At 37.9% G+C, this 10,704-nt stretch overlaps 1 protein-coding gene across 1 annotated transcript in view; it reads right to left on the reverse strand.

Annotated features, from left to right (window-relative positions):
• Window positions 1-220: 220 nt before the first annotated feature.
• ATP6V0E1 (ATPase H+ transporting V0 subunit e1) overlaps window positions 221-10,704 on the reverse strand; it is a 10,812-nt gene continuing 328 nt past the window's right edge. The window contains exons 2-5 of the mRNA XM_026858537.1: window positions 10,541-10,699; window positions 8,789-8,836; window positions 3,414-3,541; window positions 221-590 (exon numbers count right to left, since the gene is read on the reverse strand). Of these exons, the coding sequence (XP_026714338.1) occupies window positions 3,448-3,541; window positions 8,789-8,836; window positions 10,541-10,699 (301 nt within the window). The 3' untranslated portion in view covers window positions 221-590; window positions 3,414-3,447. The remainder of the gene's footprint in view (window positions 591-3,413; window positions 3,542-8,788; window positions 8,837-10,540; window positions 10,700-10,704) is intronic.

Below are 10,704 nucleotides of genomic sequence, written 5' to 3' on the forward strand. Positions count from 1 at the left end.
CCAACCATTGTCCGATTAAAGTTACAGAAAGGCATGTCATAACAGTTAAATATGGCACGAGAGCATTTTGTATAAAGCAGAGGATACGTTTTATTTCCAGGCAGAAGAAATTTAAGACCAAATTTCCCTAGATTACAAGTAATCTTAAAAAATAAATGCCACCAACATGTGGCACCACGTTTTTTCATCTCCTCAGACAGTTTCATTGCACACATTTTTCTTTCAAGTGCAGTCAAACAGAACAGGGGTGAACAGCACAGCAACAGACAACCTAAGACCTGTAATATATATACAGTGTTTCTATGGAGTAACATGAACAGGAAAACTGACTCTATGACCCATAAAAACTTCAGAAATTTTCATCACATCTGAAGTTAACAAACAAAAATTTACAGTACTGAAGAAGATTATAAACTGCATTAGGCAAACTGTTGAATCATGTAGTAGGAAAAAATACAGGGCTTCGAACAAGCCATTTGAAGCACAATAGAAAGGTTAAGGCATTAATGCAGGCTTGGTATCCAACCAACTACATTAAGGGCATCTTTGGGTCAGTGGAGTTTTTCATCTGGAGGAAATCTCTTCTTTACCTGCAAGGCAAGAGGCAACTTAATTATTCCTTTAATTGAAAACAATTTACTAATGGAAGACCTGGTTGTTAACCACAACTATTTCCATTCCAGAAATGCATTGAGAAATGATCAGAAACTACAGATAATTAATCTATATGCAGTTTCAAGAATAAATCCTTGCTTTCTTAGCAGTTCAATTTCTGAAGTTACTGCAAGTAGTTTTAGTTACATTGTAAGCTGGTAGAACAACTATTTTACTGGATAGTTTTCAATGATGTGACATTATCCAGTCATCTGGATTCTTGCACTTGCACGAAGATAAATTGACAAATTTAAAGAGGTGGCATTAGATCACATTGCTTAAAAGAAGCTACAGCCCATATTTACCACAGCTACAGAAGTCTGCATGTTCTTACATACCGTCATCTATGTCATTAACTTGATTATATAGACAAGTCATCTGATACATCATCATCATCATCATCATCACTTGAACTAGAGGGATACTGACCCAAAAGACAGACCAAACTTCTGTAATTTGCACAGATCAATCAAGTCAGCATCTGTAGAAGCTCCTCACTAGAATGCAGTAACCTTTGGTGTGCATTTTCAGCGTGCTCCATTAATCAAGTAAAATGAATTTGCTTAGACTATCCTCATTTTTAAATAATATCTCTCCACTCTGGGAATACATCATTCTCTTTGCTTTAACTCTGCACTGTCTGTACTAATCCATCCAAACCTCAACTGAAAGAGGAATGGGAGAAAAAAGTATAGTACATGCACCTTGAATGCTGAAAAAGCACATCTTAAAAGCCAAAAAAAACTGGTCAAAGAAGAAATGGTAGCTGTATCTATGGGATTCTGTGCAGTGTCAGAGATATATCCCAACTCTTTCACATGGAATCTAATTCACAGCTCCTGTCTAGTGAGAAACTCAACAGGAGGCTCTCAGTGCAGAGGCACATGACAGCAAAAGACAGGACACTGCAGCCTGATCAAGGTAGCCATCTCCTTGTCATTCACCTCACTCAACACTACAATTCAAACAAAATCATGGAGAACAGTAAGTCCTGTAATAGCACATTTCCAGCAAGAAAGAACATAATATTTAACTATGATATTCGAGATTATAGGCTTTCACTTTTTTAAAGCATTCTTTTTCAAAGACAAGAACCTTAATTCTATTCCAAAACTAAGTCAATGAAATCAAATATATCAATGGTTAAAATAAACTGCTTCATATAACACAACGGCATACACTATATGGGTCTTAAATTCTCCATTAAGAAGTTTAAAATGACAGCTCATCACAAATTTTCTGGCCATCCTAGAACACATTAGTTCACTCTCTTCCTTGGTACAAATTTACCTCCAGTTCTCTAGAAAATCCTTTACTGAAAGGGAGGTGGAAAGCCCTTATTCTTTTAGCAAGCACCTAGAGTCCAAGAGTTTTATCTAATCTCCGGTTTGTCCTTGCTGGTTGCAACAGAGATCATTTAGCAGTCAGAAGAAAGCCCCATTTTTATATCAAAGCCATCAACTTGTCCAGATAACTACATTTCAGTTTCAGATCTCAGGCAAGTGAATCATCCTGTGGGATTCAGGGATCTGTATGGCCATTACCAGAACACACTGGTGTGTTTTAGCTAACTAATTATGTGTTAATGCATGAACAGTGAAAATGTGCGTAGAAAATTCAGCTTGACTGACTTAGCTAATTACAGGCTTCTACTTGAAGCAGGGCCAAATCTACCTTTCGCTTCTGCTTGCTGCTTAAAAAGAGAAGATACAGACACATACACACACCACAGTGACAACACCACAGTTCAGATGAAGCCTACTTTGAAGCAGTGGAGCTTTGCTTCAGGGTAAATGTTCAGGGTGCTTTACAGACAGCATTTAACTGAGCAATAACATCAACTGTCATCTGTCTGCTGCTACTGGACTTGTGTAAACACAAGTTAAAGGTAATAACAGCAAGGGGGTAGGCAGCTAAACCTAAAAGAACAAAGAACCCGGGTGAAAAAAATAAGCGTGTCTAATTATTCAGTTACCAGCATAAAAACTAAAGTCATGGGTACTTCTTTCCACAGCTATCTTTCACTTGAACCTTCAACTCCAAACGCTGCCATTCTAGAGAAACTTGAAGTCACTGTGGTACTTTCAGTACAAGACTTTGTACTTAAGTTGTATGTGGTTGTATCAGAAAGCACATCCTAGAACTGCAACAACAGCATTCCAATTGCACTACCCAGATAGCAACCACCAAGCTCATCTATGATTACAGCTGCACACAGGCGATCATTAAGAAAAAAATAAAACATTCACCTGTAAGCTCAGTGTTAGTGCTATACATTGACAGGAGATAAAGAACCATTTCAATTGCAGTTCTCACTCTTTCCAGATGAATGAGGGCAAATGTACATTGCCTTGGAAATCAGGACACGTCTTGGATAAATGGTAGCAGGCTTGAAGAGAGGTTTAACAATTGTTAAAGATTAGGAAATCCACTTATCCCAGCAATTAAAGGCAGACCAGCCTGATTTTTTTTTTTTTTTTAAGGAGGAAGAAATGTACTGTTCTCCTTACAAACCTCTGCTTACTGAACACAGCACCACATGACATGAAGCAGAGAAAAATAACTGTACAAGAACTCAGTCCAAGCTTTTCATGGTATCCAGTCAAGATTAACATCCAAAATATGTTTTGTTGCAGCCTACAGAAAGATAGATTTCTCCTGCAGAACAGCTAGCAATTCTGAACACACTGCTTACACTGTTTCAATTACTCCTGAAACTTTAACATAACAAATATATTAATAAATATGATCATACTCACCTAGTCAATAAATTGCAGCAGAGGACAGATATCCTTAAGGCCAGTGATATTTAAGATACCAGATTGTTTCATTGCTTAACTGCGGCCCAAAGAGAGGGTTGAGTTGAGCCAGAATCGCAATCAGCCAACTGCAAGACAACCCCCCCAACCCAAAAGAGAGAACATCAGCCAAATTACAAAGCTTATGATAATGGAAAGTCTTGTCCAAAGGACTACCAGAGAAGAAGAGATGATTTTCAGGAAGGTCTAGTATCAAATCAAAATTTTACTCAAGCTCATACACAAAGACCAGGTATCAGCAATGAAGATCTGGTACCGAATCATTCTGCAACTGAAACAATTAATTGTCCTGTTCAATTTAAAGCAACAGAAAACCACCAAAACAGCCTTTCTTTCATACTTTTCCTTTGACAGGAAAGTGTTTTGAGACATATGAAACTCAGGCATTTGTGGGCTCAGAAGATAGAAACATGAGACAGACCTTTTCTTAGTGTCTTTGAAGCATCCTTTAAACAAAAGGCTCTGAGAAACATACCCTGTCACATTTGGTCTGATGTTCAGAGTATGACAACCTACCCTTGAAGACATGGTATATTTTTCATCAGAGATTGAACATAAGTGAATTTAAACCTGTCACAGAGATCAACAGGAACCTGAAGCACAAGGGTACCATGCTACAGGAACACACACACAAATTTAAAAACCCACAACAACAAAACCAGTATGACCACAAACTTCAGATCATCAGCAACAGCAGCCTCGTCATCAGAGCAGTTCACGAACTAACAAAGCTGAAGCCATAGCCAGAACTAAGAACAAGAGGAATGTAGTTTGTGGAAAATATCCAGGAAAACTAAACAGAAATAAATATTCTGCTGTTAAAAAGATATATTTGCTTTGTAAATATTAAAAGATTCAGAAAAAGAGAGGGATGCTTCCATGGATTTAAATCTATGTTAAATACTAACTATATAAACACATTTAGTGAACACACTGGCTCATCTGTCTGCTATTTCTAGAATGCTTTGTAAGGAGGAGAAAAAGCAGAGCAGCTTTGTAATGGGAGCTGCCACAAATGTATCAGAGTGCTTAGGCAGTCATGGAAAATTCCACACAAACCTTGATGCTTGGACCAGCGAACGAAGTGCAGGGCAGCTGTAAAATGGCTAGAACAGCCAGGGGCAAAAGATGTGGGCCAGACTTGAAGAAAACACATCAATCCTCTTAAAATTTACAAATATTTATTTTCAATGCTGCTTTCAGTTTTGCACAAAATGGGACTCTAGCTAAAACGACATGCTGAGCCTGGAGCAGTCTATCAGTCATGCACTCCTTGAAATAGGTAGCAGGCTCCACAAAGCAATTAAAACATCAGCAAGACACCACCGAGAAGAGCCAATAACCTTCTGGCTGACATGTCTCTACTTTGTCATCCAAAGTGATGACAAGAATGTATTCTGAAACCATGTTAATCATTACATTAAATTTACTTAAGGGAAAAGCAAATTAGCCCTTAAAAATACCATAGCATTCTATTTTGCAAGGGTTAATTTTCAGATACAAAAGACAGATCGAAGGGGTGCCAGAGCACTGTACCATCTGCCTTTAGCATCCTGAACTAAAAGAAGTGGGAGGAGGGTAGGAACACTAAAAGTCTGTTAAAGCACATAATTCTTTCTCACTGTACAGAAGGAAGGAACTCTATGCACAAATATCTCACCTCTCTGTGCTTCCTGAGTTCAGACCCAGCATGGCTGTGAATTAAATGAGCTGGAAGCACATTCAAAATATCGACGTGTCCCAGCTGTATAACCATGCTTTAGGCAAGCACTGTGCAGTTTTCAAAAGCTGTTTGTTGGGACCATGCTGGATATCCAAGCTCCAAGCCACAGTGGCACTGCAGGTCAATAGTATATTCCTCCTCCCTGCTCTGCTAGGGCCTAATAATTTAAAGCAGTAGTTAGGCACTGAACTCCGTGACTCCCTTGCATTCATCGTAAGTCATGCAAAAGCTTTCCCCATGTTGCTTAAGCGATGGTGCTTTATACAATAACCTATCATGACATGGCAAAACAAAACACGGCATTTGAAGTAAAACAAAGCTTCTGTATCTAACATGTAATGTTCTAGAGTTGCTAAAATCAGGTATTGCATTCAAGCCACCCACAGGTCCTTAAATTCTACCAGATACCACTTACAACAGTTAGTGTTAATTACCAGGCTCAGACAAGGAAATTAAAGTCCCTTATGTTCTACTAGAGAGATTTTTTTAAAAGGTCCTTCTACCATAACTGCCATCTGTCTATGCTGCATATTACAAATTAAGGTCCTGCTATCTCTGTTTAAATGTCACTTTGGGCAACCATATTTTAATCCTTTCAGAATCAGTAGCAAATACTACCATGTTCCAAGCACCCTGTCCTCTGTTAGTAGAATATCAAGGTGCTGTTTCAGGATCTGCTTTGTAAGCAGCAAAATACATTTAGATTTTGACAGTACCTTACAAGATGGGGTAACCTATAATTTCTGCAGCACTAACTCCTTATACTTTGCCTTATATTTTATCAGGCTCCTGAGGCTCACGTATTGTCCTTCAACAGGCTGCTGGGTACAATATCTGTACACAAGTTATGCACTTACCCATGCAGAAATTTTCCATTGAACAACCAAATTAAAACCATGTTATGAATATGGTTATTCAAAATGATCACTGTTAAATCTAAACAGCTTTAAATTGAAATGTGATCAACTTCAAAATTAGTTAGCACAAATTCAGTGTCGTGAAAATCAGTTTGTCAATCAAGTGGTGTTTAATCAAGTCAGGAAGTTGTTTTTTCCCCTATTTTCAACTGGAAAAGTAACTCAAAGAGCGTGAAAGTAGGTCTAGCAGAGTTCTAAACAACTCTACAAAGAGGTAGGTAACTGCGCCAGCCACCTACTAAGGACACACAAATACAGAAGACCATACCTGGGACAACACGAGTTATTTTAATTCTAACATATCCAACAAAGAATCCTCTGAAATCATTCTTTCAGGCTTCCTTCAAGACTGGTATAAAAAATTAGTCTGTTAAAAATTAACACTGAAATTAAGGTCTGAAATTTTTTCAGTGCTTCCCCCAAAAGGAAAAGGATATGGAAAGAACAAACTTACGTACATTTGAATAAAACAGAGGAAAGAAAAGTTGGACTACATGATCTTTCAAGGTCCTTTCCAACCATGGCTGCTCTATGATTTTACACAGAATTTGAGGGGGAAAAAACAGAGACCATGTGATGAGGCAAGTTCTATCTTGGAACATGAGAAGAAAATCTGCTTTTTGTTGTATTCTGGCAAACTGACACTATGTATGTAATTTATGTGGTTGGGTAAAACTACTGATGGTTTAAAGTGTAGAGAGATTTTGCTGCTTCTCTTTTTTTCAAGGCGTAACTGGAGAAAGCCAAAGGAAATACAGAAAAGAAGTTAAAGCCCACAAGATTATAAAAGAGCCCCCTCACTGGACATGCAAGAACAGATTATAAATCATGTTAATGACACTGGATTTATAATAGGTCTGTTTTGGCACAAAAATCACTGAACGTACAAGTGAAATAGCACTGTACATTCGAAGATTTCACAGCATTCAGTCAAAGTTAAGACATTCTACAACAAATACACTCCACATCATAATCCTGAGGATTCTGTAGATACCACACAGCCTCAACTTCAAGGAAACTGTCCTTCTTCAAACAATAAAGAAAACAAACCCTAAGCTTCAAGGATTTTAGAAGAGTAGGACATTATTTCTGTTAAAATACAGAATAGGAAGAAATTAAGTGAGAACTTTAAACTTAAACAAAACCAAAACCCAATCCCTCCCAAAGTTATTGTAACATAAACGCAGTAACCTAGTAAAAATGAGCATCCAGCTGCTCTTTCTTAGTCAAGCACTGGGGACTTATCACAAGATTAGGCTGCTACGTACTTTATGTGCAGGCAAGGAGGCCTTCATAGTACTGAGATTCCCAAATTTCAATCCCAAATTCAAGTTGCTGGCCCTACAAAGCTCAAGTTTCTACATCTGCTCACCAAACTTTACAAAACTGTCATAGATACAAAACACAGAACCAAGTTTGCCGAGTATAGCAAACAATTGTCCAGAAGAACGATTTCTTAAGACATTATGTGCCAAACACTCTGAATTAAAAAAAAAAAAAAATAGGCTTCACCTGTATAAAACCTGAATATCACATTATTAAACTAAATTAAACCTGCATAAGCCTGTGCCACAGGCCAACCCAACGTGGAACCAAAGAGGCCTCTTCAGGGACATGCTGACACTGATAATATGGCTTTTGGCTGCCCATTCTTAAGAACGAGTCTTAAGATTGGAGATACATGTCTCTAAATATTCCTATTGAGCTCCTTTGAGTAGCATAAATAATGCTTAAATACTTCAGGAAAGTACAAATACTGCTCAGATTCAGGTGGAACTCTGAATAATTACTTTATTACAAGTTAACGCTAAAGATCTAACCAGACTTTTACCAACTTACTCTCCATAAAAAATTATTTCAAAGTTATTTCTGCACAGCACTTTTTTTTGACAAGATCAGCCTCTACAGTCTTAAAAAACATAAAAAAAGAGAGAACAAAGAAAACAATAAGCATGTTTTCTCTTGCAGACTCCAGCTACAGCTGGCTTACCTCTTGACAAAACACAACATGAGGAGTTTCTCAACAAATAATTTTGTTATTTCTATTAATTCTCTTACAAAAAGGAGGTAGCCTCAAAATATACTGTGCATTTTAACAGAAAGCCTTAATATATCAAAGCATCACAAGTCTGTCACAAAAATTATCTGTCATATATAAAACCCCCCCACATATAAGTTTTTCAACCCACTCCTCTAACAGATTTCAGGAATATATTAAACCAAACTATGTAAAGCAAAATTCATCAGTAGGCTTAATTTAGTATCACATTAGAAATAAATGTAAAGAATGAGAAGGCCAAAAAGTCATTGCTCTACTGTGAATCAGAAAAATTCTAGAATTGACAGACTGCCATCATACTTGAGAGAGTAACACAGTGAACTGGAAAGGAGTAATGTCATCACAGAGTGCTATTTCACAGTTATGTGTCAGAGGACAACAAAAGGAATTCAGTTTTGTTTTAATTCAGTATCTTCCAACTGGAAAAATATTTTCTTCAGCTTGTTAGAAGTCTTAAGAACTAAGAATTTTAAGAGCTGTCAAAAAATACCGTGTGTCTAAACCCCTGGCACACTTGAAAAGCTACTTCCTGAATGTTTTGAGGATAATAAAAAGGAACTTTTGGCTACATCAGAATTGTGCCTTGATTAAGAGGCAATACATTATTTATACTTACAACAGGTAGCAGCAAACAGCACATGTCACCAGCATTGTGTTGATAACACTGCAAAAAAGGAGGAAACAGCTGATTAGGTGTCATGTTATGACTGACCACAAGGTACACTGGAAAAAAAAAAAAACAACAAAGAACAAGTTCAACTTTGATCATATGGAAGGTGACTCAACATGACTGTTCTAACTTCTTCCAGCTGAGTAAGTTGCAGAGGCACAGCTAACGCTCTGCAAAAGAACTGACACAGATCTGGCAAACCGAAGCACACCAGCTGTATTTAACAAAAAACACTTAGAATAGGAGCAAAATCTTATGCAGCCAGTGTCCTTGCTCCATTTCACAGTCACTTCTACCAGCAAGTTAGTAAACTACTGAAGTTAGATGATCTAATGCTAGCAGTAAACAAAACCCCTTTTCTCCATTTGCAAAATTCTGCTTACAGAAAACTTCAGCATCAAAATATGTAATTTTATATGATGAATGAGGGTTTTGCAAATTGAGTACAAAATAAAGTCTCAGAGCCACATGAAATTATCTGTAGGATAAGATTTTCCTTTCTTGCTGAAAGAGAACCGTGTCACAAACCATAGTTAAGCTGAAAAGAAGCAAGAACCAAGAAGCTCTTGAAATTGAAAATGGTAAAACTGCAGCTATACACCCATTTTTTTAACAATAAGAGATCTATACAGCTCATGGAATTCAGTAACGAAGTGGAGGATTTTTTTTCTTTTTAAATTATAATAAGGGATTTCCCTCTATGTATCTCCCCCCCAAACCAAGTAACAAAAACTCATGCTAGGTCAGTAACTTCTATCCCTCTTGTGACATAATTAACACTCAGTATTTTTCATCTATCAATACACAGCCATCATCTCAACTTTGAAAGGAAAACTAACATAGCCTGGATTAAGTTTCAGGAACCCCTCCTTTCCAGGGAGTCCCAGAGTCATTGTTTGGGAGTTTTAACCTGTGCAACATGAATTTTTAGGTCGGTTAAAGTTTGTGTTGACTTCTTGTTAGAAAAATAACAATCCTATTGAGAAACAGGCTTTGGGTAGAGTTTTAATTTTTTTTTTTTTAAGATGAGATATTAACAGACTACACACTGTTACTATAGACATGCTGTTGAATCAGAACACAGTAGTGCTCTATTAATATTTGTTAAACAATCACATTTTGGAATAACAACAGAACACCGGTTGGTAACCCACATAATTTAAGAACATGCCTGGAAGACATTTCCAAGGTATTTCTGTGGACAGGCAAGTTTTCAGGCACAAAACATACTTTGGTTTGAAACTGAGGCAGTAAATACAAGAGCTAAATGGAACTTGAAGAAAGTTCCTCAAGCTTAGATAAACAACTAAGAGAAAAGACAATTGGTACCTGTGGAGTAGAGGGGATGTCAGAGAGAGGAAGAGAGATTAAGAAGTCATTATCTCCTAGGGAAAAGAGAAAGACAAAAACTTGTCTACTTTTTAATCTGAGCAGCTACGACCACTGCAGGAAAAAATACCATTGTTTAGATGCCCGGCTTTGTCCTCTAGGCCACCACAGCTACAAGACCACTAGTATACACGTAAGCACAGATCTACTACAGCAACTTTTTCAGTCTCATCCAGTGTGAAACTGAAGGATGGTGGAATAAATTAGAAGAGATCAAGTAAGAGAAGAAAGAGGAAGTTATTGCTCAAACACCATCTAACTTCACAATAGACCTCCCTGCCACAGGACGCCGCGTATGCATAAATTTACAGGGTTGGTGGGGAGAACTCAAACCCGTGACGGATTATTAAGGCACGGAGACACCGCTCCTGGCTCCGGCCCCACGCTCGAGGTGCCGCACAGGCGCTGGCTCCGGCCTTCCGCCGCTGGCTGGATCTCGGCTGGCACAGGCGCCTGGGCCCGCCCGCCCTCAG

Source organism: Athene cunicularia (genome assembly GCF_003259725.1).
Source record: "Athene cunicularia isolate RWA chromosome 13 unlocalized genomic scaffold, athCun1 chr13_part1, whole genome shotgun sequence".
NCBI classification, from domain to species: domain Eukaryota; kingdom Metazoa; phylum Chordata; class Aves; order Strigiformes; family Strigidae; genus Athene; species Athene cunicularia.